Genomic DNA, 26,783 nt, shown 5'->3' with positions numbered 1-26,783 from the left:
TTAATTGCCTTATATAATTGGCTGCTCCCATGTTAGGGGCATAGATATTTATAATTGTTAGATCTTCTTGTTGGATAGACCCTTTAAGCAGGATATAGTGTCCTTCTTCATCTCTTATTACAGTCTTTGTTTTAAAATCTAATTTGTCTGATATAAGGATTGCCACCCCTGCTTTCTTTTGGTGTCTGTTAGCATGGTAAGTGGTTTTCCACCCCCTCACTCTCCATCTGGGGGTGTCTTTGGGACTAAAATGAGTCTCTTGCAGACAGCATATGGATGGGTCTTGTTTTTTAATCCAATCTGATAGCCTGTGTCTTTTGATTGGGGCATTGAGCCCATTTACATTCAGGGTAACTATCGAAAGGTATGAATTTAATGCCATTGTATTGCCTGTAAGGTGACTGTTGCTGTATATTGTCTGTGTTCCTTTCTGGTCTATGCTGCTTTTAGGCTCTGTCTTTGCTTAGACGACCCCTTTCAATATTTCTTGGAGGGCTGGTTTCGTGTTTGCAAATTCCTTTAGTTTTTTTTTGTCCTGGAAGCTTTTTATCTCTCCTTCTATTTTGAATGATAGCCTAGCTGCATATAGTATTCTTGGTTGCATATTTTTCTTGTTTAGTGTTCTGAAGATACCATGCCAGTCCTTTCTGGCCTGCCAGGTCTCTGTGGTTAGGTCTGTTGCCAATCTAATGTTTCTACCATTGTAGGTTTTATACCTCTTCCCCCGATCTGCTTTCAGGATTTTCTCTTTGTCTCTGAGACTCGTAAGTTTTACTATTAGATGTCAGGCTGTTGACCTATTTTTATTGATTTTGAGAGGGGTTCTCTGTGCCTCCTGGATTTTGATGCCTGTTTCCTTCCCCACATTAGGGATGTTCTCTGCTCTTATTTGCTCCAATATACCTTCTGCCCCTCTCTCTCTTTCTTCTTCTTCTGGGATCCCAATTATTTTAATGTTGTTTCATCTTATCGTATCGCTTCTCTCTCGAATTCTGCCCTCATGATCCAGTAGTTGTTTCTCTCTCTTTTTCTCAGCCTCTTTATTTTCCATCATTTGGTCTTCTATATCGCTAATTCTCTCTTCTGCCTCATTTATCCTAGCAGTTAGTGCCCCCATTTTCGATTGCACCACATGAATAGCCTTTTTGATTTCGACTTGGTTAGATTTTAGTTCTTTTATTTCTCCAGGAAGGGTGACTCTAATAACTTCCATGCTTTTTTCAAGCCCAACTAGTATCGTTAAAATCATGATTCTGAACTCTAGGTCCAACATCGTACTAATGTCCGTATTGAGTAGGTCCCTGGCAGACGGTACTACCTCTTGTTCTTTTTGCTGAGGTGATTTTTTTCATCTTGTCATTTTGTCCAGAGGAGAACAGATGAATGAGAGAACAGAATGGTAACAGGTTAACAACGTCTCCAGTAAATATACTCTATACAAATCAGAAAAGGCCTGAAACTAGGGGAAAAGAAAGGGAAGGAAAGAGAAAAAAAAAGAAAAAGAGAAAAACAAACAAAAACAGAAGAAAACAAAAATCAGAATATGATCGAATATCAGCAGGCTAGTGCATAGATCAGTGTCACACACTAGATTTTGGGTGTATTTTGGTCTGTTAGAAGAAAGTGCCTCCTAAAATTTTAAGGAAAGAAAGACTTATATATGTAGAAAATAAGGGTTGATACAATAAAGGGATGGAAGATGACTGTAAAGATGAAAATTATAAATGATTTTATAAAAGGACTTGATAAGAAGTTGTTTAGGGCGCCTGGGTGGGTCAGTCATTAAGCGTCTGCCTTTGGCCCAGGTCGTGATCCCAGGGTCCTGGGTTTGAGCCTCGCATCGGGCCTCCTGGTCAGCGGGAATCCTGCTTCTCCCTCTTCCACTCCCCCTGCTTGTGTTCCCTCTCTCGCTGTGTTTCTCTCTGTCAAATAAATAAAATGTATTAAAAAATATTTCAAAAAATATAAGAAGTTGTTTGGAAAAGGAAAAGAAGATTTAAAAAAAGAAGAAAAAAGGGAGAGAATGTGATCAGGCAGGAGACTAGAACAAAGCCATACATTAGTGATTTAGGGTATATTTTGATCTGTTAGAAGAAAGTGTATCTCAAAATTTTAAAGATTGAACAACTTATATATATATGCCAAAAATAAGGGTAAGTACTATGAAGTGATAGAATATGACTCTCAAAATGAAAAATAAAAAATTTTTTTTAAAAAAGGGATTGATAAGATGTTGGTTGAAAAAGGGAAAAATTAAAAAATTAAAAAAAATTAAAAAAAAAGTTAAAACATTAACTTTGAAAAACTAAAGAATCATGGTAAAAAAGCCATGAATTCTATGTCCAGTATTCCCCTAGCGCTGGAGTTCTCCTTGATTGGTAAACTTGGTTGTTGGCTGGCTGTTCGTGCTGATCTTCTGGGGGACGGGCCTGTTGCCGTGGTTCCCAAATGTCTTTGCCGGAGGCGGAATTGCCCCGCCCTTGTCGGTCCGGGCTAAGCAAGCTGCTCCCGTTTCCTCTCAGGAGCTTTTGTTCTCTGCAAGCTCTTGGTACAGCTCTGGAGGACGAGAGTGAAAATGGTGGCCTTCCAATCTCCACCCGGAGGAGCTGAGAACTCGGGGCCCTGCTCCTCAGTGCGCCCCCAGAGAAAAGCAGTCACTCCCGTGTCCCCGGTCTCCGGCCGCACTCCGTGCTCACCCGGCCTGTGACCGAGCGTTGCTATCTCTGGCACCTGACCCCGTGTGGAGTCTCCAAACCCAGCAGATCCCTGCGGTGCGCTCCCGCGCCGCTCCTCCCGGGAGAGGAAGGGGAGTCTCCCCGGCTCTGCCGCTTGTTGGGTCCCTGCTGGAGGAGCAGTGGCCCAACTGGGCCGCTGATCACAGTTTATGGCCACCCCGAGCTGAGAGCCCGTGCCTCGGCTCCGTCTCTGCAGCCGGCTTCCCCGCTCCGATCCCTGGGAGCTCTGCCGCACTCAGGCACCCCCGGTCTTTCTGTGACCCCGAGGGTCCTGAGACCACACTGTCCCGCGAGGGTTCCACCCCCTGCTTAGCCACTGCAGCGACGTCCCTCAGCGGAGCCGACTTCTAAAAAGTCCGATTTTGTGCTCCGCGGCTCTAGCACTTGCCAGAAGCGGCCGATGGAGGCCCCCTCCCCTGCCGTCTATCCTCCCGAATATCGCCTCGGGTTCACTTCTCCGCACGTCCTACCTTCCAGAAAGTGGTCGCTTTTCTGTTCAGAGAGTTGTTGCTACTCTCCTCTTCGGTCTCCTGTTGAGTTCGTAGGGGTTCAGAATGGTTTGATCCCTATTCAGCTGAATTCCTGAGACCAGATGAAATCCAGGTCTCCTACTTCTCTGCCATCTTGCTCCCTTCCCTAACAATTTTTAACAGCTTTAGATAATGGTTCTCATACCATATAATTCACCCATTTCCTGTGTACACAATTCACTGGTGTTTAATATATTCATGGAGTTGTGGTATCATCACAGTAACCAATTTGAGAGCATTTTCATCACCCTGAAAAGAAACCCCTTAGGTGGAAACATTTTCCATTGCCTCTTTACCTTCGGTGTTACAATATAGGCATCTGAGGGTACTCATACTTGTAACTTTTTGAATTATTTTTCCGAAGTAAAGTTTTAGGGTTTTTTCTATATCCCTTATGCTAAAAACTACCCAATGTGTGCCGTGTAACGGGCACTTGACATCACCTGGAAATACGGAAAATTGTATTTTTCAGTTTGGGGAAGTTCTAATTTTTCTTCTCCTTCCTCCTCGACTCCTATACCTTTTCCTCTCCTATTCTCTCCATTTCTCCTGCCAATTTTTTTGAAATTACTATTATTTGCATGTTGAATCTCTTGCATTAATTTTTTCCTTCTGGCTTAAAATGCTAACCAATCTTCACCTTGTTCCCTCCTTTTCATCCTTCATATTTCAGCTCACACACCGCCTCCCCAGGAACACCTTCCCTGTGCAGCCCTAGACTAAGTCAGCCCATCCCCACCCCCACCATTTATAAGCTGTGTGTGTTTTCCCTTTGAATAATGTCACAGTTGCAGTCTGGTAATTACTTGTATAATTAGTTTTACAATCCCTGTCTTCCCCAGCAGACAAGCTCTCCGAGGAGGAGAGCCAGGTTTGCATCGGGCTTCCCTCTGCCCCAGCGCCCGGCACACCCTCCCTCTAGCTGCTACTGACAAATATTCGGTGCATGAGGGAACGAGGGTGGTATGTGCTAGGAAGAGCAAAGTTTGAGCTGAGGTTGGCACAGTTTATGAAGACAAGTTTCAGTAAGCAGAAAAACGATGTTCACCCTGTCCAGGGGCTGTCCAGAACATTTGGAGAAAGCCAGTTTCTGTTCACGGAACAGCTGTTTATCGCACGAGGCTGTCAGGCGGCTGAGCTGTGTTCCGTGAGGTCACTACAGTCCCCACCTTCTTCATGGGTCATGTATTTGTTTCTGAGTCCTTCCTTTTATTTAGGCAAATTAATGGGAGCATGTGGAGGGAGCTTGTATCATGTGATACCCATCCTGATAGGTAAACTGTCATATAAGCCCTGGAAAACTCTGTGCCTCAGTTTCCTCACTAATTAATCAGCAGTGACCCTTGCCCCTTCCTCAAAATGGGTTTGAACAAAGCAAATGGAGAATGACCGTGTGTTTTTGAATTGTCAGTTTGGGATTTCTAAACTTCAGTACTGATGGCACCTTGGGCTGGAGACCTCTTTGCTAGGGAGTCTGTCCTCTGCATTTTAGGATGTTCTGTGGCATTCCTGGCCTCTGTCCGCTAGGGGGCCCCCGGTAGCACCCTACTTGGCACCCTAACCCCAATTCATGAGTCAGCAATGTCTCTAGATGTTGCCAAATGTCCCCTGGGGGGCAAAATCACCCCTAGTTGACAAACATTGTTGTATACACAGACATGGAGTCTTTTTCCAGTCAGATACCACTGGTGATAGTGTCCAGGGCCAGCTGGCTTTCCCCAGTGTAGGGGAGACACACCCACAACAGTTGCTGGAGTGCTCAGCAGGGCATATTGAGTGTTGGGTTGGATTTGGAAGAGTTTTCAAAAGTCTCCCATGGCCAGTACAATGACCCTCTTGTTCTTGGCAGTTGGGCTCATGGTGGGTACAAAACAGAATGCACCTCTTTCTGGAAGTGTTTCTGACATTGGGTTGAAGAGGCCAGATGTTTTGAGAAACACCAGGTAACTTAAACTGTGGTAAGGGGACCGTGACGTCAAACATTGATTTGTCAGATTGGAAGGAATTTCCTTAGTGTGTGTTTGAACTCTCCCATCCACTCTTGGAGAGAGACTGGTGTGTTGGGGTAGGCGGTGACTTAGATTTCTGTGGCTGTCATTTTCTGGCCAAGCCCTAAGCTTCCCATTCATTGCCTAGAATTAGGTAACTTTTATCCTGCTGGGACCAAGGTGGTAGGACATGTCGGGACCCACAAGCCTAGGGAAGGAGAGAAGGGGTCTAGAATGAGTCTAAGAATGGAACTAGAATCAGAGTGGGGTTCTTGTGGTAGGCAGATGTTCCTCCCACAGAATGTCCACATTCTAATCCCCAAAACATGAGAATATGCTACCTTAGATGGCAAAGGGGACTTTGCAGTTGTGATTAAGTGAAGGACTTAGAGATGGAGAGTGGATCCTGGACCAAGTTGGACAAAGCAAAGAAACAGATTCTCTCCTAGAGCCTCCAGAAAGGAACCAGCCCTGTTGACAACTTGACCTTAGCCCAGTGAGACTTCTATCTGACAGAACTGTAAGATGATAAATGTATGTTGTTTTAGGCCACTAAATTTGTGATAGTTTGTTACATCAGCCATAGGAAATTCATATAGCTCTCAGAGTCTTTAGAAGACAAAACAAGAGTCCATAAGGCCCAGAGCAGGGCACTTAGGAGCAGCCATTCTGGAGCGAGTGCTGATCCTTGTTTCACATGGTAACCCTTGGCCTGCTAGAGGGTTGTGTGTTTGTGTGTGTGCATGCGTGTGCGTGTGTGTGTGTGTGTTTGCACTGTCCAGCATACAGAGCCTTACGGAATGGAGACATGGCTCACCCTGAGCAGAAACTCAAATCCCAGCTTACTTGGAAGGGCTTATGTCCAACTACTTAGAGCATGACACCCACACATCTCTATTCCACTTTAGTGCTTACATATCCTTTGTCTGGTGCTATTATTATTTTTATTATTTTTTTTTTTTGAGAGAGAGAACACAGGGAAGGGCAGAGGGAGAGGGAGAGAGAGAGAGAATCTTAAGCAGGCTCCATGCCCAGTGCAAAGCCCAACATGGGACACGATCTCATAACGCTGAGATCATGACCTAAGCTGAAATCAAGAGTTGGGCACTTAACCGACTGAGCCATCTGGGGTGCCCATTGGTCCTATTATTTTTATCAGGGCATTGGAAAGAAGGTGAGATTTTTTGTAGTACATCTGCTGTGTTCCAGAGTACTGGAGTTGATACACACACACACACACACACACACACACATATGTATATATATGAGCTCATTTAATATTCATAAATGGCAGACGTTACAGTATAGTAATAATGCTGATCTGCCATTTCTCCACATTCAGTTTTGCTGGAAAGCGCAATGAAAAGTGTAGGATTTGGGAGACCAGGCTGCCCTGTTTCTTTTGGCTCTTCTCAAATATCCCTAGTAATGGTAGCAATCTCTGTTTCCTAATCCACCTGCTTTCCTCAAGCTGCGGTGGGGAATTTGGCTCCTGGCTGGCCGGGCACATGATTATCTGCCCTCAGCCGACCTCAGTTACTTGGTGGGGCCAATAGGGATTTCTGAGAACATTTGCCCTTGCCTTGCTGTTCCTTGCCTGTTTCCAGGTACAACAGTCTGGACTGGAGGTTGTCTCCCCTTACGACACATACTTTACTGAAGTCAAAAGATGTAGCCGACCTACTCCAGGATCCTAATCAAGGCTATGTTGTCCCAGCCTCGTTGGACCTATGGACTGAGTCACAAAACACAGCTGGCCTCAGTTTCACTGCTTTGCCGCTGCAGAACAGTTGTCAGCTTCCCAGCCTGGGCTCATCCTCTCTGCCTCCCTCTGACCTAGCATGCTGCACGTTTAAGGATCACTGAACCTTCAGTTCCTTTTTGAATAGGACTTCCTTGGGTGACAATTGCCAAGTCCTACGTTGAGACACATGGTATGTCTCAGGGAGCTTAAGAGCAGGAGTGGAGGTTGTGAACTCTGGCTGGAACCTGGGGTCCAAGCACTGTTGGGACCCTCTCTCTGAGGGTCTTGATTTTGAGCTTCCCTGTGCTTCCAGCTCACTATTCTCTCTCTGTAGACTGGCCTCTGGCCTCTGCTTCTCCAACTACATGATGGGGAATGGGACTGCCATCAGCACCCAAGGTTTACAACTTATAATTGCAGCTACATCTTGGTTTCAAATCCAGAATTCCAGGGAAGAAGGTATTGGCCCCACTTGAGTCAAGTGTCAAGTGTAGGCAAATCAACTGGGCACATCGTCAAGGTACTGTGATTGGCTGAGTACCCACATTAGGCTGTGCAGCTGTGGCCAAGGTGCAGAGTCCTGCTACCTAAAACATTTCCAAAGGTAATCAGTCATGTAGAAGGATACTGGTGAAAAGGTAACACCCGAAAATGATAGGGCTGAACACACAAAATAATGCGTTTAGACAGATAGAGTTATAGTCCACTACTATTTTTGGAACACCTTCAAATGCTTGAGATTCTCATCTCTTTATTTATTGAAAACAACTGATGTTCCATAATATTCATTAGAAAAGTTTAAAGTGTAGATTTCAGGTTTAGTTCATGTTCTTGATGTTCAATTTCTTGAGTTTTGAAAGTTGTTTTAGTGACCATATATCACCCTGTGTTTGTGTTTGCAGAAAGTGAGATTATTTGCAAGTATTGAGAAATGCTGATTATAGGGTTAAGATGTAAGCATTTTTGACGGAGAGCAATTACTATGCGTCAGTGTACAGCTCCAGAGAACTTGTGTACAAGTACCCCAAACATTTGGTGATTGCTCTGGGGATGCTGAAATCCTGTAGGTAGAGCCTAGGGAAGAAAGTATGAGGAAGACCGAAGGATGGGAAGTGGGAACACCGAGGTTTGGAGAAACAGGAATACAATTGGTCTGACCCTTTCCTCCTGACCAGCCCAGTTAGCAGCTACGTCCTTCACGACAAACTTGGCCTGTTCTTCTTAGATAAAGTAAGGTCCTGTGTGTGGAGGCATTTTATAAACTGAAGTGCCATATGAACTCTTATTGGGAAATGCTACTATAGTTGCTCTTTCAAAAAAGAAAAAATTGTATTTATATGAAATTACAAGGGCAAAGATTTTATTTTTTTTCTTAAAATATGTCTGTTAAGAGGTGAATGTGGCGTCTTCACATACATCCCTTCACAAGAGATGATTGTGACATTTTCCTGTGTAGAAACCTATTATACAACATTAGATAAATGTTTTAGCCTTCTCAGTATGTAATATTTGATAGATACGAAAGAACTGATGTAATATATATAAATGTGTTAAGCATTACAGTGAAACCAACACTCATGAACCCATTTATGCCAATAATACAGCAATTATCTGTGTGCTCTTTCCTGATCCCATCTATGCGCTTCTTCTCAGGAATGGAACCATTCTCCTTCTGAGGAGTTCGTCATGCCCTTGCCTTTTAAAAACAGTCTTATCACTGTGTATCACACATGCAAAAAAAAAAAAAAAATTCTCTTTCTTGTTTTGAGCTTTACAAAAATGATTTTATACTTTAGGTGGCTTTTGGAACTTGGCTTTTTTCACTCAACGTTATGCTTCAAAGATCATCCATGTTGTTGCCTGTAGTTGTGATTCATTCATTTGTATTATTTAACTCTGTGACTATGCCATTTATACACTCTTCCTTGACATAGACTGGATTTCTCCCTTTTCAACCTTTCATTATTTTATTTTATTATTATTTGTTCGCTCGTAAAAATAATGTTGCTCTTTCCATTCTTGTATCTGTCTCCTGGAGCACGTGTACAAGGAAATCTCCATGATCTATATTTAGGAATAGAATGTCTGAGTTGAAAAGTATGCAGATGTGACAAATTGTTTCCCAGAATGGCTATCTGCGTATCCTCTCTTTCTCCAGTGGTGTTTTAGAGTTGCTCCACATCCTCACCACTGGTTTCTTTATGGTGTCTTCTGAAAAGTAAAAGTTTTTAATTTTTTTGGTTTGATTTTAATTGTTTTTAATTTTTATTTTTTAGAGGGAGAAAGAAAGAGTGTGCACATGAGCTTGCAAGTGGCGGGGAGGGGCAGAGGGAGAGGGAGAAAGAGAATCTTAAGCAGGCTCCACACTGAGCACGGAACCCCACACGGGGTGCAATCTCACAACCCTGATATCAGGACCTGCGCCAAAATCAAGAGTTGGAATCTTAACCGACTGAGCCACCCAGATGTCCCTAAAAGTTTTTTAATGTAGCTCAATTTATTTATCTTTTATGGCTAGACTGATTGTGTCTTATATATAAGATCCTTACATACCTCATGGCTATGGGGTAATTCTCTTATGTATTCTTTAGCTTTTTTAAGTTTTAAGTTTTTAAAATAGTTTATCAATTCAGTAGTGATTTTTGTGAAAGATACGAAACATAAGGTCCAATTTCGGTTTCCTTTAATATTAATATCCAGTTGCCTTAAGACCATTTATTTAACAGTTCATTTATTTCCTGCTGATATGCAAGACATCGCTATCAAGTTTATATATGTGCATGGGTCTGTTTCTGGGCTCTCAATTTTGGTCCATTTATAAATTTGTCTGTATGTCCATCATTATCACAATATCTTACTAAAGCTCTTCAAAATAAGTTCTGATGTCTTGATAGGACAGTTCCCTCCACTGTTTCTTCTTTTCATAAAGCATCTTGATTATTTTCCTTCATATAAATTTTAGGATCAGTTTGTCAAATTTCTTTAATATGCTATTGGGATTTTTCGTGCGAATTGACTCGTTTACAGTATTTTTCTATCCACCAACATGGTACGGATCTCCACTTATTTATATCCTTTAAAATGTCTTTTAATGAAGTCTCCTCCGTAAATGTCTTACACGTCTTTTGTTCATTTTATCTCTAAGGACCTGATTTTTGGCTGCTAGTGTATAGAACCGCAATGAGCTTTGTACAGTAGCCCTATATCCAGTCACCTTGCTGAACTATCTTAGCAAATATAATTATTTTTCTAGTTTCTTTTGAGTTTTCCTTGTAGACAGTTAAGTTCTTCAGGATTTAAATTTGTCGCTGTTTCTTTCTCATGGAGAATATATTCGTGTGTGTTTAATTAGATTTTTAAAAATTTGAGCTCTCATGTGATTGAATTTGGCAAAACCTCTGAGAGCTTAAACTGAAGACTCTTCTTTAGAGAGGATTTGTGTTTGCTTCTTTGGGGAGCCAAGCAGACCACTATGGTTCTAAGACCATGTCAGTCCCCTTTAAGGGTCCAAGGAAAAGTCCCTGGTTCAACTTCTCTAACTTTTGTTGTCCTAGGCTTTGTGTTTTTGATCCCAGCACTGTTACCTGCATGTGCATTTTCCCCTAAGGCAACACCCCCCCCCCCCCCAGCTCTTCTTTTCCTTGGAGATTTCCTTTACTTGCTTGCAAGCCCACTGATGGTTTAAAACATGCCTTCGTTTTGTGTGTAACCAGGATCCAGTTGTATTGCAGCAGAAGGCTTGGCAGGCATTTAGTATGCCATTTTGTTGGTGGGGGGGCATTCTTGGTTTTTATTTAAACCAAAGCCAAGTCAGGTAGTAAAATATCTGAACGTGTTCGAGTTTTGTTTTGTTTTGTTTCTGTTTTGTTTCTGTAACCCTCCTTCCCGATTTTCCTGATCTGAAGGAAGGCTGAATTGGTAGGGAGTGTGGTAACCTCATACAAGATCAGGATTTTTGCTTTTTGTTGTGGTTTGGTTGCTATTTATTTATTTATTTTTTTGTTTTAAGTGAGGGAGCCGGCTGGAGGCCAGAGGAGAGTCCCCTCCCTCTTTCTACAGTCAGTAAGTCTTTGACACAAATGCTTCTTTTTTTTTTTTTTTAATTTTTTTATTGTTATGTTAATCACCATATATTACATCATTAGTTTTTGGTGCAGTGTTCCATGATTCATTGTGTGTGCATAACACCCAGTGCTCCGTGCAGAACGTGCCCTCCTCAATACCCATCACCAGGCTAACCCATCCCCCTACCCCCCCTCCCCTCTAGAACCCTCAGTTTGTTTTTCAGAGTCCATCATCTCTCCTGGTTCGTCTCCCCCTCCGACTTACTCCCCTTTTCTTCCTCTCCTGTTATCTTCTTCTTTTTCTTTTTTCTTAAAATATGTTGCGTTATTTGTTTCAGAAGTACAGACCTGTGATTCAACAGTCTTGCACAATTCACAGCGCTCACCGTAGCACATACCCTCCCCAGTGTCTATCACCCAGCCACCCCATCCCTCCCACCCCCCAACCACTCCAGTAACACTCAGTTTCTTTCCTGAGATTAAGAATTCCTCATATCAGTGAGGTCATGTGATACATGTCTTTCTCTGATTGACTTATTTCACTCAGCATAACACCTTCCAGTTCCATCCACGTCGTTGCAAATGGCAAGATCTCATTCCTTTTGATGGCTGCATAATATTCCATTGTGACACAAATGCTTCTTTACTTGGGCTGCATTGCTTTGAGTTGAAATCTCCAGTCACAGAGAATTAAATGTCAAGGTGGTTTTGTGATGTGGAAAAATCTCTCTGAGGCAAGTGGAAAAAAGCCACAACGTGCTGTGAATTTCAAACCTTCCCCAAGGAGTAAGAGGCCAGAAACCATGGACATCATAGCTCCAAGAGCTTCGAAGCTGGCTCTGTAATAACAACGGATGTGCCTGTGACAAAACAATAAAATACGCAGCTTTTGTGTTAGATAGGGAGTAGGAGCACTCACTAGCCCGCCCCCCCTTTCCATTCCTCTAAGCCACACACCCTTCCTCTCTCCCTCCACCACTGCCCTTGTCATAACACTTAATCATATTCTCTTCAAATGTCCAGCTTACCTCCCTGTCTTCCTCATTAACCTCTGAAACCCTTGAGTAAAGAGATCATATATAATTTATCTTTGTTTTTTCTGAGGCTGGCATGATATTTGTAATACAGTAGCTGCAGGGTGAGGAGCAGGACTTACATTCCACAATGTTTTCATGTGGATAGAACTTTCAGGCAAAATTCAGTCCTACTATGGCATTACTGATTGCACAAATCCCTCTTCTGTCATCCTGCATTATCAACCTTCTTAATTTTAATTAAGATTTAATTAATTCTTAATTTCTTTATGGTTGTGTCAGATTGTTACCATTACTGGGGTGCAAAGGGTTAAGCTGGAGGATTAGTTGCTTCCGGGAAGTGTCTGGAGGAGCACCTGAGTTAAGTTTACAGTTCAACTGCAGTCCTGTATGTTGTATAGCATTTGACATTGTCTTCATTACAATAATGTCATTCTTCTTAAGAGCTTAGGTTTATGGATCAATTACTATGTTCCAGGCACTGTGCTCAGACCCTCTATGCATTACCTCATTCAGTCTGCATTCACTGTACAAAGACATAGAGTTGTTACCTTGTTTCACAGCTGGAGCTCAAAGGTTACATAACTCTCATACAGGCCATAGCTAGTAAGGAAGAGCTAGGATTTTAGTTTAGGCTTCTTCTTTTTTTTTTTTTTTTTTTTAGTTTAGGCTTCTTGACCTCAAAGCCTGAGTGAGGTCTTAACCACTATACTAATAGATCTCCCAATCTATAAATTAACATATGACCTCCTTGTAGGTATCGTTATTTTCAGAAGGTTTGGCAGTTTGTCAAGTTTATAGAGTTAGTAAATGACAAAGCTGGATTTGAGCTCAAATGCTTAGCACTCATTTCCCTACTCATACTCTCACTGTACATTTACTAAATGCCATAACAGTAGCTTCAAGTTGTGTGTGTAAATAAAACAATGTGTCAGAAGCCAGTATAGTCAAATTTTTAAAGTACTGAAAGAAAATAAATGTCAACCTAGAATTGCCAGCAAGAATATCATTCAAAAATGAAGAAGAAATAAAGCCATGTTCAGACAATAAGGACTGAAAACATTTATTGCCAGCATACCTGATTAAAAATAAATATCTAAGGGAGTTCTTCAAGCAGAAAGAAAATGATCCAGATGGAAATATGGAAATACAAAAATAAATGAGGAATACCAGAAAAGGTGGGGCACCTGGGTGGCTCCGTCAGTTAAACTTTGGACTCTTGGTTTCAGCTCCGGTCATGACCTCAGGGTTGTGGGATTGAGCCCCACATTGGGCTCCATGCTCAGAATGGATTCTGCTTCAGATTCTCTCTCCCTCTCCCTCCCTCTCTCTCTCAAGTAAATAAAATCTTAAAAAAAAGAATACCAGAAATGGTAAGTAAGTAGGCTTATGAATATTAACTGTACGAAACAATAGTAATTTGCTACAAAACTTAAAAAATATGTAGGATAAAAATGAATTAAATATTAACTATAAATATACTTAATATGACTATTAACACTAAAAATATATATAGAATTAAAAATTAAAATTGAGTTCCAAAATAATGCAAAAGTTAGAGAGGTAAATGGACTTATTGGATGGTTCTAGTATTATCATGGAAGTGGTAGAATTGTAATTTGAATAAGACTAGAAACTTAAGGATACATATTGAAATATTTAAGGTAATTATGAAAAGAATAATGTGAGTGTGTAACTAGTAAGTTAATAAAGAGAAAATAGAATAAGAAGGATATTTGATTATCAAATAAAAATGTAAAAAAGAGAAAGAGAAATGAAACAGATGGGTCAAATAGAAAAAAAAATAGTAAGATGATAGATATAAATCCAAATATAACACTGATTACATTACCTTTAAATGAGCTACAATCTCCAGGAGAAGAATAATATGATCATACTGTACTTAAAGAAGAAACCTCATAAAACTAAACCATGCTATTTACAGGAGACATAGTTTAAATTTTAATGGAATGGAAAGAAATACATATATCCTAACCAAAATAAAACAGGTTAGCTATCCTAATATCAGACAGAGCTGACTTTAAGTCAAGAAACATTGATAGAAATAAAAAAGAGAAATCTTTTAATCATAAAGGAGTCAGTTTACTCGTACTATACGACAGTCTTAAATCTGTATGCACTCAATAGCATAGCTACATTTTTTATATATTTATGGCAAAGGTTTAGAGAACTAGAAGGAGAAACAGATAAATTCACAGTCAGATTGATATTCTTTTACAGACCTCTTTCCATAGCCAATAGAATAAGCAGACACAGACTCATCAAGTATACAGAAGATGTGAATAACACAATTAGTGTAAATTTATCAAAATTTTATATGTGGAACACTGCACACCATAATTGCAGAACTGACGTTGGTTTTAAGTGCACTGGAACATTAGTCCAAATTGACCATATGCTGAGCCATAAAGGACGTCTCAACAATGTCAAAAGATTGACATGATTCAAAGTTTGTTCTCTGTCCATGATGGAGTTAAACTAGAAATCAGTAATAAAAACAAAACTGGAAAAGCCCCCACACCTGTAAATTTGAAATTATACTCCTAAGTAGTTCATGGTTAAAGGAGAAATCACAACTGGAATTAATATTTTGAACTAAATGATAATGAAGATATGACATATAAAAATTATGGCATGTGGCTAAAGCAGTGCCCAGAAAGAACTTTAACTTAAATGCAGATATTAGGATTGAAGACTGAAAATTAATGGTCTTAAGGAACTATACAAAATGAACAGCAAATCAAGCCTAAAGAATGTATCAAGAAGAAAACAGTAAAGATAAGAGTAGAAAGTAATAAAATATTAGTTTGCACCTTAGGAAATTTCTGGTAGTCAGCCATTTTGATCTATAAAAATGATTGTTTCATGTGGGCCATATGGTGCCCAACAGGAGATCCATATGGTTTTATGTGGTTCCTCTAGGAAACAAATAATAGGGTAAACAAAGCCAAAAGTTGGTTCTTTGAAAATATTAATAAAATTAATAAACTCTTGGCTGATTAGGAAAAGAGAAAAAAATCAACTATCAACATCAAAACTGTAAAAGGGAGAATCACTAAAAATGCTACAGACATTAGGAAGACAATAAAGTAATTCTAAGAACAGGTTTATGCCAGTAACATTGAAAATAGTTGAAATGCAATAATTCTTCAAAAAGCACAAGTTACTAAAACTGACAGAAGGAGAAATAGAATATCAGAGTAGTCTAATATCTACTAAAAATATCAGTTCATTTTCAAATATTGCCCCTCCAAAACCTCTTAATTTCAGAAAGTTTGATTGAATTCTTCCAAACATTTAAGAATGAAATGGCACTTAAAAAAAATACAGAGAATGGAAACAGGGAAGCATTTCCCAACTATGAGTTAGCATAACCTTGATATCAAAATCTGATGAAGACATTACAGAAAGCAAAATTATGGAAAATTTTTTTTCATCAACATAGATACAAAAAATATCTAGCAATATATTACTAAATTGAGTCCAGTAGTATATAAAAAGGATCATGTATCAACACCGAATGGAATTTATTCCAGGAATATAAGGGTGTTTTAGCCACAATTGTAATCAAACACTGTAATTCACTACATAAACAGGACTAAAGAGAAAAATCATATGAACACTCTGATACATGCAGAAAAGGCATCTGAGAAAATTCTATAGTCATTTGTGTTTAAAAGAAAAAACTCCTTTTAAACTAGGAATAAATACTAACTTCCTTAATCTGAAAAAAAAAATCTGTAAAAAAAACCTATGGTATAGTCAAGCTCCTTGCAGTGAGGGGCCGCAGGGCCCATACTGCAGCATCTGCTTAGATGCTTCTGCAGTGGGTCCAAAGTTTGTGTGTATGGACTCATTTCAAGAACTGTAAGTTTCTATAATGTTAAAAAACGCCCAAACAACAGGAACTGCACATTGTGCTATTATATCATTAGAAAGTAGTTTGATAGAAACCGAAAGACTTTATCCAGTGCTTTCTGAACATGGACATGATATGGAGCTGCAGCAACTATATTACAACCCAAAGACAATAAGTGTGAAAAATGAGTATAGCTTGATGTTTTCTTAGAACTCTGAGACAATATGGAAAAATGAATGTACACCGAGTCCTCTTGTGAACATTCTCTTAGGGCTCTGAGATAGCAAATATGACAAATGAATGTCTCTTGATGTTGACTCTGGCACAATCAGTCAGCTGAGTAAGTCCCAGCGGCTGCAAACATCCAGATTTTATTGTTACTTGAAAAATAAAGAACTCATACTTCATTAAAGTAAAAACAAAGAAACAAAGGGAAAACCTTACAGGAAATGTCTTACCCAGTGGGGGAATACCTAAGCCTTTCCTTCAATCTCGGGAGTCAGACCAGGATTGCTATTACTACCGCTTCTTTCAGTGTTGAATTGGGAGATCCTAACCAGGGTAACAAATAAGGCAAGAAAAAGAAATAATAGACTTAACATTTGGAAATAAAGAAGCACAACTGTCATGGTGCTCAGGTGACATCGCCATGTCCTTAACAACCTCCAGAGGAATCCCAGACTATTAGAATTAATTAATGAATTAGCGAAGTAGCTGGCTAAAAAATCAACATACAAAAAGCATTTGTATTTCTACATACTAGCAACTAACAAGGAGAAAATAATATGTAAAGTAATACCATTTATAAAATCATCAAAAACATCAGCTACTTAGGAATAAATCCAGCAAAAGATAAGTAAAATAAGGTCTAAATAAAGAGAGGAATATACCATGTTTATGGATTAGGAGACTTAATATTGAAATATCTTGATTCCCTTAAAACTGACCTGTATATTTAGTGCCATCTCAATTAAAATCCAAAAATCCTTGTTTTGGAAATTGACGAGGTGATTCTAAAATTTATATGGGAACACAAAGGGCCAGGAATAGTCCAGGGAACTGTGAAAAGCAAAACCAAAATGGGAAAATGTACACTACCAGATATAAAGACTTACTATAAAGCTACAGAAATCAAGACAGGATGGGTTTAGCACTGATAGGAAATAGACCAAGAGAAGAGAATAGAGCATCAAGAAACGTGCCTATCACGTGATCTATAGCAAATGGGTCACTGATGTGCCGGAGGAAAATAATCATATAAATGGTTCTAGGTCGCGTGAAAGGCCTTATAGAAAAAAATGTATCTTGACCCCTACCTATACCATATAATAGTCAACTCTTTGTGGGCTACAGATCTAAATTAAAAGGCAAAGCAATAAAGCTTTTAGAAGAATGCCTAGGAGAATATCTTTATGATCTTGGAATAGGCAAAAATGTATTGAAAAGGGCACAAATACTGAAAAATGTAAAGAAAACAAAGGTTAATTGGACTATGTAAAGATTAAGACGTTCTGTTTATTAAAAAATACCACAAAGATGGGGTGCCTGGGTGGCTCATTCGGTTAGGCATCTGCCTTCAGCTCAGGTCATGATCTCAGGGTCTTGGGATTGAGCCCCACATCGGGCTCCCTGCTCAGTGGGCTGTCTGCTTCTCCCTCTTCCTCTGCCCCTACATGTGCGTGTTCTTTCTCTCTCTTTCTCTCAAATAAATAAATAAAATTTAAAAAAAAGATACCACAAAGAGAATGAAAAAGAGGATGCAAACTGGAGAAGATATTAGCAATCCATATACCCAACAAAAAACTCCTATCTAGAATATATAAAGAGCTCTTACGAATCAAAATAAGACAGACAATTTAATTAAAAAGGGGGGAAGTTTTTAATAAGCATTTCACAGAAGATGATATTCAGATGCCCAATAAACATACAACGTGTCAAACTTCATTAGTCATCCAGGACATTAAAATAAAAATCACCATGAAGTAACAGGGCACACCCATCAGAATAGCTAAAATGAAAAAGAAAGATAATACCGAGTGTTGACAGGAATGTGGAGCAACCAGAACTCTCATACATTGCTTGTTTGAGTGTAAGTAGTTAGTTACTTTGGAAAGCTACTACTGCTGACACATCTGTATCCTGGGACCCTATGATCACACCAAACAGAATTTTGTATACATTCACCAAAAGATACATACAAGAATATTCATGGAACCGCTGTTCATAACAGCCCAAACTGGAAACTACTCAGATGCTCAGTAGTAGTAAAATGGACCAAGTGTCCATTCTTTGAGTGGAATACTAGACAGCAATGAGAATGAAAAAAATCATAATGTGGGCAACAGTATGAATTGTCAAGGACAAACCTAAGCCTGAGACAAAATGAACAAAGGCTGTTTATGCATAAACCTGTGGCAGGAGGACCTCTGCCATCACTTTCATTTCAGCAGGAAGGGTAGAAAGGTGGTGGAAAGGAGAGTCGGTTTCACAGAGTAAGTGGGAGACACTAAGTTCGTCTCTGGTTTCCAAACGTTCTGTTAAGGTAGAAATTTTGGAAGTGGAGGAGACTTTCTAATTGGTCTTGAGGTACTTTTGACCATGCTTGGTGGACTGCAAGGCAGCCAGCCCCCTATTGCTTGGCAGAGGAAGTTTCACCCCCATGAAATGGTCTGCATAGCCCACCCAGCCCTGTTTGTCCTGCCTTGTCCCTCGCTCTGCCCTCCAGGAGCACCAGCTTCCTTTTGCATCCTGCAAAGTGCCATGATCTCTTCTTCCTCCATCTGTGAGATGCTTAAACTCCAGTGGGATATAAAGACACTATCAGATAATTCTAGGAAGGTGTATAAAATTATAAGTGGAACTAAACTATGAAAGAAAGGAACGCATAAGAAAAGAAATTGGCTAAAATGGAGGATTAGACCTGCCTTATCTGATAAGGTTTGAAGTCTGAATGATTTAGAGGCAGACAGGATGGGAGAGGAGGATGAAAACAGTATGTGCAAAGGCCCTGAGACAGGAGAGTATAATCATTATCAGGAATTGAAAGAAAGAGCCCAGAAAGCAAAAGGTAAGCAAGAGTCTTACAGAATGTGATGAGGATTTTGGTCTTACTACCAGAGAAGAGTGGTATTTTAAGCAGGTGGTGACATGATAATACTTCATTAGAAAAACCGGTCTCTAACTGCAGGATAGATTGGGAGGCAGCTTAAATGCCAGGAGGCCAATTAGAGGGACCTGCAGCAGTCCTGGCCAGAGAGAATGGGCTGGGGTGGTGGCCGTGAAAATGGAAGGGGTTGGGTAGATTCCAGAAAAATGTGGGAGGTGACATTGACAGAATTTGGTGATGGTCTCAATGGAGGTGTGGGGGGGTGCAGAGAAAGTGGGGTATCACGGAGGACCCTGGGATTTTGTTCCCCTGGGGGGATGCCAGTACCCTTTCTGAGGCAGGAGCTCAGTCTGGCCCAGGTCGGGATGGAGAGGAGGAGCCATGCACCCACCGGTTGGGGTGGGGCAAATTTGAGATGTTGCTGGGACATGAGAAGTGGCGAGAGGTCAGGCAGACAGAGCGAGGGACGGAGGTCTGCAGTCCAGACAGGAGGTCAGAACCACGTAAACAATTAATTGCCCTTCAAACCTAAGTAGTGGATTTGTCCACGTTTGTTTTAAGTTTGAGAAATTATTTGATTTTCATTTCTTTGTTTTTTTTTTCTCCCCCTTTCTTTGGACAGCTTATTTTAATTTTTCTTTCTACCCCTCTCTTACTGTGTGTGTGTTTCTCTTGACCCGAGAGGCTTCCTAAGGCTATCACCTCCATCTCTGCAGGTGGGATGGGCCCCTCACCTCGGCAGGCTGCCTTGCCAGATCACTGTGGGGCGTTAGCAGCACACAGACCGACAGACTGCAAAAGGGACTGCAGTTGCAAGGTCTTTAGAGATTATTTGAATGTGGGACACACGTTGGTATTTGGGGTGAGGATATTTTCCAGTGCAGAGGACGTGCGCTGTGCCTAGGTGCCGTTCAGAAGGCGCGCCGATGCATCTCGGTCTGCAGGCGTGGGCTCAGCCTTCACCCTCCCAGGGGGGAACATGTTGTTTAACAGCTTCCAGCATCTGGCGGGGATTCAGACAAAGCTGGTAGGGAGGAGAGAGGAGAGGAGGCTCGAGGGGAGGGTTTGTTTCCAAGCACCTATTAAAGCACCTAGGAATAATTTTCACAAGTCAGATGAACCAGAATGAAGAAAAGCAGCTCATCTTTCTAAATGAACTTTACTAGGCCATGCTGATTCAGAAACTCAGAACCGTATTGGGATATATCTGGATCCTGAATCCAAGGAGATTTCACAGTAGGAAAAGAAGGACTCCAAGTACTTCAGCTGGCAGGATGTTCTAAAGGATTACTGAATTGGTGTTTCGTTCCAGTATTTTTAAAAATTAAAAAGGATGATGCTCCGAAAGAATCTTCTATATTGGTTAACAGTTAATGTTATGAACAGCTGAGGCTGAGAGACCAAAATGTGTTTTCCCCATGTTGTTTTTTTGGTATGGCCTATCAGATTGACCCCCACTCTGGGAAGTCCATTCATGGCTGTTGTCACCTCAGTGATTTCTCTGCAGCAGGACATGATGGCGGGTCTGGCGTTGGGCCCAGCTAGTGCTGGATTATCACAGGGGGTGGAGGGATTGTCTGCATGGCTGTGACAGCCAAGGAGAAGCCCAGTGTCTCCTAGACAGGCAAGCTGTTTTTTTTGTGGTTGGTGGCATCTAGTTTCTTATGTTCCCAAATCATTTTCGAAATGAAATTTCTAGACCAACTGCAGTTTTTACAGAGCTTACTTTTCTGCATGGAACTCTATTCTCATGTGTGATGTAAACGCTCAATATAAAGAAGTATGTAAGTGTTTGTAGATCTTTATGTGTGACCAGTGTGCAGGACTTACGTGGTACCATGCACTGTCCTAAGTGTTTAAGGAGTATTAAACCACCGAGGGCTCACATTAATCCTTTAAGCTTGGTGCTTTTAGGATCCTCATTTTATGGATGAATCAACAGTGACATAGATGGGTCAGTTAGCTGGCCGAGGCCACAGGGAGGGTGAGCAGTGGGGCCAGGCTGTGAACCAATGTTGTCCACCGCTGGGACCGACCGATGACCCTTGAACAATGCAAGGGTTAGGGGCACCGACACCCTGTACAGTTGAAAATCTGTGTATAACTTTTGACTCTCCAAAATCATAAGGAGAGAAAATACATTTATAGTACTGTCCTGTATTTATTAAGAAAAATCCACGTGTGAGTGGACCCGTGTAGTTCAGACCCGTGTTGTCAGGGGTCCGCTATACTTCCTTATTGCTGCACCTCTACATTGAAGAGGTGAACATTTTAAAGATTTATTTATTTATTTATTGAGAGAGAGAGAGAGAGAGAGAGAGAGAGGCGGGGGGGATGTGGGAGGGGCAGAGGGAGAGGGAGAGGGAGTCTTAAGCAGATTCTGCTCTGAGCGCAGCTCGATCCCATGACCCCAAGATCATGACCTGATCCGAAACCAAGAGTTGGATGCTCAACTGACTGAGCCACCCAGGCGCCCCAAAGGTGAACATTTTAAAATGTGTAGTTCCAATGATGTTTTATTTTCTTTTAGGAGTGACTGGGTGACCTCCTACAAGGTCATGGTGAGCAATGACAGCCATACATGGGTCACTGTTAAGAACGGATCTGGAGACATGGTGAGTTTCGTGTTCCCTCTGTCCATGTCCTTGGTGTCTGGCTATGTGGGTCCCTGCAAAGAGAGGCAATGTGTGCCCCCTCAGTGTCTGCTGATGCTGTGTCAGCTCAAACCGATGATGGATAGTGTCCCCCTCCCCCCTTGCCCCGCTTCCATGCCCTGAAGCTCAGCGCCAAGTGGCCCATGTAGAGCTAATGTGAAATTCTGAGCTGCTGGGATGCAGTTTCTTCCACAATCCACAGGTCAGCCTTGGGGGACACGTGGCACAGGCAATATGCCTGCACCCCTCACAGCTACTCGGGTGCATCAGTTCTCCGACTTCCTTTAATAATCCATCTTTCCGCTCCATGATTCGCTCCAGATTAGCCAGTTCTGATGATCATGTCACCCTCTTCGTCAGGTTCTCAAGCACATCCTTCCTCCCATGGTATCCAGAATCTTCCACAATCTGATGGTATCTCTGCTTTCAGCCTTCTTTCTCTTTCTTGCCCCCTGCACACACTCCCCCTGTGTTCCAGGAAAAGGGGGCCAGTTGCTCTGCTCCTTCTGAAGCCCACCTCTGGGCTTCTCCAGCCATTCCTGCTGCTTGTCTCTAGAATCCCTCCCATCCCACAGATCTAAATAGTTTTCCTTCAAGGCCAATTCAAATACCACCTGCTCCCTAAAGCTCTGCCTGGTCCTTTCCTTCTTCTGAAATCCCAGAGCTCCGTGGCTGTCCCTCTGCCATGGTACTAATAGATTTCACCCAGATTATCAAAGTATTCCCTCCTCCTCTCTCCGCCACCCCGGTAGAGGGGGGCTTCCTGAGGGCAGGGTCCATGCCTGATTCATTTCTCTTCCCCTCAATGCCCTGCACACAGTGGGTGCTCCTCAGTGAAATCTTATGGAATCAGTGAATTACCCTTTATCCCTTGATAATCGAGCTCTAAAAGAGTCGCCTTCCCCCCCCCCTCCTTGTGCATAAGTAGATATTTGAAGGAAACAGTGAAAAGGAGATCCCCGTCCTCAACGAGCTGCCCATCCCCATGGTGGCCCGCTACATCCGCATCAATCCGCGGTCCTGGTTTGACAACGGGAGCATCTGTATGAGGATGGAGATCCTTGGCTGTCCACTGCCCGGTGAGCCTGCCCTTCCCAACTTGCTGCAGGGGGGTTGCTGATGGAGAACAGGTACCTGGCCAGGGTGACCACAAACCAAGCAATCTTGTTCTCCTGTAAAAAAAAAAAAAAAAAAAAAAAAAAAAAGTATATCGATTGCAGAATATTTCGAAAACCTAGCTGAGCAGAAAGAAAACAAATAAAAACCTCCCCTAATCCCACTCCGAAACGCCATGAATATTTGGGGGTAGCAAAGTGAGGTGCCAACTGTGGTTGTGCCTCCTGGGATTTTTAAGATGATGCATGTTTCAGGGCTGAAAATTCACTCAACGCTACCACTCAGAAGCAAGCAAAAAAAAAAAAAAAATTAGAGAAAATTTTTCGTAGCATATTTAATTGTCCCTGAGTGCTCCCACTACTTGGAGTAGAGGAGGTGGCAGAAGTTAATCTTAAATGTGACCACGTACACAGTCTCTTTCTGTTGAAGTCGCTTTGCTTGGGTGCCTGTGTCTTTGGGTAAATGCCTCTTTATTTCCCGCAGCCTATTTTCACACGATGATATCTGGGTGTGACCTCGGGGGGTCAGGAAGAAGGGGGCTTGAGTTCACGTGTGTGTCCTCTGGATCCTAGCTGGTGTCTGCTCTGGACAGGCTGATCTGGCCTGGCTCGTGGCTGGCTTGGTCTGGCCTTTCAAAATCTGTGAGTTTGTGCCCATATGGAGCCTGTAGATGGCAACCCCTTCATCTTGCCCGGACATCTTCAGGGCAGGAAGCTAGCTCCTAGCACATTCCTAAGGCTCTTCATTAGGGCCTATAGGAATTTCCACATCCCTGTCAACCTACGGTCCATCTCTAGGAACAAGGAACACGGCTTTGGGTTATAGCTTTCCTTACCACTCTTGTCTAGTGGGAGAGTGAGGCCTTGCTACTTTGGGGGCTTGCCCAGTTCTGATGCTCTCAGGAACCACTGTAGCCATCAGGCTATTTCTCTAGCCATCAACCCCCCTCCCCCCACTGTGAACTTACCTTTCTTGCTTTTCAAAGCACATTTAATGTCATTTATTGCTTTCCTCTCAATCCATAATATCCAAGTTCTTGCTTTGCCAAGTATGAATTTTTAGAACACAAACTCTGTATTGGTGAGAAAGATGGGTCTATCTGCCTACCTACTCACGCTCACACCAGACAGATTCTTTGTTATATATTTGGACTTACTAGCTTGCAAAAGCTTTTTTTTTATGTCATTAAAACTATTAGAGACCATCTGTCTTGTGGATGCATTTATCTAGTCTATAGACAAAAATCCTGTTTTTAATCTGCCTTACAGTGGAAAGTTCAGTTTTTTCCAATATTTTGGTTCCATAAAGAACCACACGAGGAACATCTTTGTTTCTGTGTCATTGTGCGTGTCAATGATTACTGTGTAAATTACAGGATTATTCAGTTACAGGATGAGTGCTTACGTCAGATTATGATAAATAGGGTCCCTGGTGCAAAGGGTGTGTGCATTTTCAAGGCTGATCCGGAGAGGATGTTGAAGGCCGGCCTGATTTGGGACCTGGGCCTCCTTTTGTAGCTTGTTGGTGCTGGAGTGGTCACCCCAGGTCCCCCCTGCTGCCCCCAGGGCCCGCTGGGCTTTCCAGAGCATGGAGAGTCTGCAGACACAGACACAGGCATGTGTCTGAGAGGCCCTCAAGCAAGGCCAGACTTGCTCTCCTGTGTCACTCAGCACAGCCTCCGTCTGCTTGCTTGAAAGAGCAGGGTCACGGTTTCTCTCTGTGGGCAGGAATTCATTCATTGTTGGTAAAGGGCAAAGGGCACCCTGTGAGAGTCTCATGAAATAAATATTTCCCTGTGAAGTTATGCTTGGTGTGTGTGTATTTGAAGGTAGGTCCTTGGGGCAATTTAAACACAAAGACACAACGATTACAATGTGAATTCTAGGTGGGTTTCAAGTACCGACTTGGAATGGCTCTATTTCCAACCCCAAATATTTAGGGCCATTTCTCTTCTAGAAGTTACTTAGCGGTCTGCCCAGAGGGGAACTGGCCCTTGTGCGTGCCTCCTGGTGGCCGTCATATCTAAGGGACTAGGGCAGCCCGGGGGCCCCCTCGTCCACGTGGGTAAGTGAGCCTTGCTCACTGCCCTGCTGTGGGCACCATCCCTTTGTGCAAGTTAATGAGGCCAAAGACAGAGATGACCCAACCAACTCAGCTGCTCAATCCCAAGGTCACCTTGTGGTCTAAATGCAAGCGTCCAGAGTCTTTTTTTTCCTGGAACTCTTGTTTCTGAAAAATTCATTTACCTTTTTTCTTCTGCTCTCTTTGTTCTGTGCATACCATCTTCCTGAGAACTCTCAGTTCAGGGCAGAGGGAGGTGGTGATTCTTTTCAAGCTTTCATGAGTAATGTGTCCAGAAATTTTTGAACTGGAAAATGAATTACCGCATGCCATGGTCTATTAATAGGATTTTTAAAGCTCAAAAGGAAAAGAAAATGGAGCGTTGTTTATGGTTACAGTTTCAGTTTTGCAAGATGAGAAAGTTCTAGCGATCTATGGATCACAACAGTGTGTTTATCCTTAACACTGCTCAACTGGACTCTTAGAGATAAGGTTAGGATGGCAAATTCGATGTGTATTGTACCACAATTAAAATTTTTTTAATTCAAAAAAATTTTATTATCCTTTTTTTTTTTTCAAATTTGTCTATTTGCACATAGTTGACACAATGTTACGTGAGTTTCAGGTGTACAGTATGGCGATTACGCTGTGCTCACCACGGGTGTAGCTCCCATCTGTCACTGGAAACGCTGTTGCAGGATCAGGGACTGTGTTCCCTATGCTGTGCCTTGTATTCCTGTGCCTTATTCATCGCAGAACTGGAAGCCTGGATCTCCCGCTCCCCTTCACCCTTGTTTGCCCCCACCTCCCACCCCCTCCCCTCTTGCAACCACCGGTTTGTTCTCTGTAGTTATAGGCCTGATTCTTTTTGCGCGCTTGTTTATACATTTGGATTTTTAAGATTCCACATGTGAGTGAAATCATATGGTACTTGTCTTTCTCAGTCTGACTTATTTCACTTAATGTAATACCCTCTCAGTTGTTCATTATTTAAAAAGCAAAAAAAAAAAAAAAAAAAAAAAGTCGGGGCACCTGGGTGGCTTAGTTGGTTAAGCGGCCGACTCTTGACTTTGGCTCAGGTCATGATCTCAGGGTCCTGGGATCAAGCCCCACGTCAGGCTCCATGTTCAGTGGGGAGTCCGCTGGAGATTCTCTCCCTCTCCCCCTGCCCCTCCCCACTCGTGCTCTCTCTCTGTCTCTCTCAAACAAATAAATAAATAAAAGTATAAAGAAGTCCTCTTCCCCACATTTGGTTGGACTTGCCCATTTTGGATGAGCGTGCATAAAGATCTATGCATATCAGAAGCTGGGGAGAGCTTCCTAAGATACATTTTTAATAATGAATGTTTCAGGTTAAGACACATGCTGGCTGACTTCAAGGTCACAGAGTTGGTGGTTTTTAGCTATTTTGCTGTTGTAAACAATACTGCCATGTGTGCTCTCTGTTTCTGAAAAGGGCCCCATTGCTCTGCCTGCGATTTCCCCACAAGATGACAGGAGCATATCCAGGGGCCCGGGAAATGACTTTCAGGGCCGGGGATGGCTGTGCTTGAGCCCCGGTGCTGCTGAGCAGCTACTCCTGTGAAGGTGTGATTCCGACCTCCCTGGGGAAAGCGCCGCTCCTCCCGCCTGGTGTTTTCTGCCACCGGGTCCAAGCGACTGCCCTCCATCTGCGCAGGGCTGAGGTGTCTGGGGTTCTTGGATTCAACTCAAGACCTTGTGAGGAGCTGTGCGGACACCTGGGGGCAGGAGCTTGTTTTCCCTGCAGCATGGAGGCACTGCTAAGGGCAGATGCCCCCCAGTCATTCCTGTGGGTGGACCAGGACCAAGCGACACGCTGCATCTCCTTCCTTCCTCCTCATGCACATGCC

General features: G+C 42.2%; 1 protein-coding gene across 3 annotated transcripts in view; it reads left to right on the top strand.

Annotated features, from left to right (window-relative positions):
• The window catches only part of CPXM2 (carboxypeptidase X, M14 family member 2), a 148,628-nt gene that overhangs the window by 83,007 nt on the left and 38,838 nt on the right, over positions 1–26,783 (top strand). For all 3 annotated transcript variants that reach the window (XM_027596158.2, XM_027596159.2, XM_027596160.2), the window contains 2 exons: positions 21,612–21,696; positions 22,664–22,814. In XM_027596158.2, the coding sequence (XP_027451959.1) occupies positions 21,612–21,696; positions 22,664–22,814 (236 nt within the window). The remainder of the gene's footprint in view (positions 1–21,611; positions 21,697–22,663; positions 22,815–26,783) is intronic.

This window comes from Zalophus californianus, chromosome 15 (assembly GCF_009762305.2).
Source record: "Zalophus californianus isolate mZalCal1 chromosome 15, mZalCal1.pri.v2, whole genome shotgun sequence".
Taxonomy (NCBI): Eukaryota; Metazoa; Chordata; class Mammalia; order Carnivora; family Otariidae; genus Zalophus; species Zalophus californianus.
The sequence above is the reverse complement of the archived record's forward strand: the minus strand, read 5'-3'. Positions and strand labels throughout refer to the sequence as shown.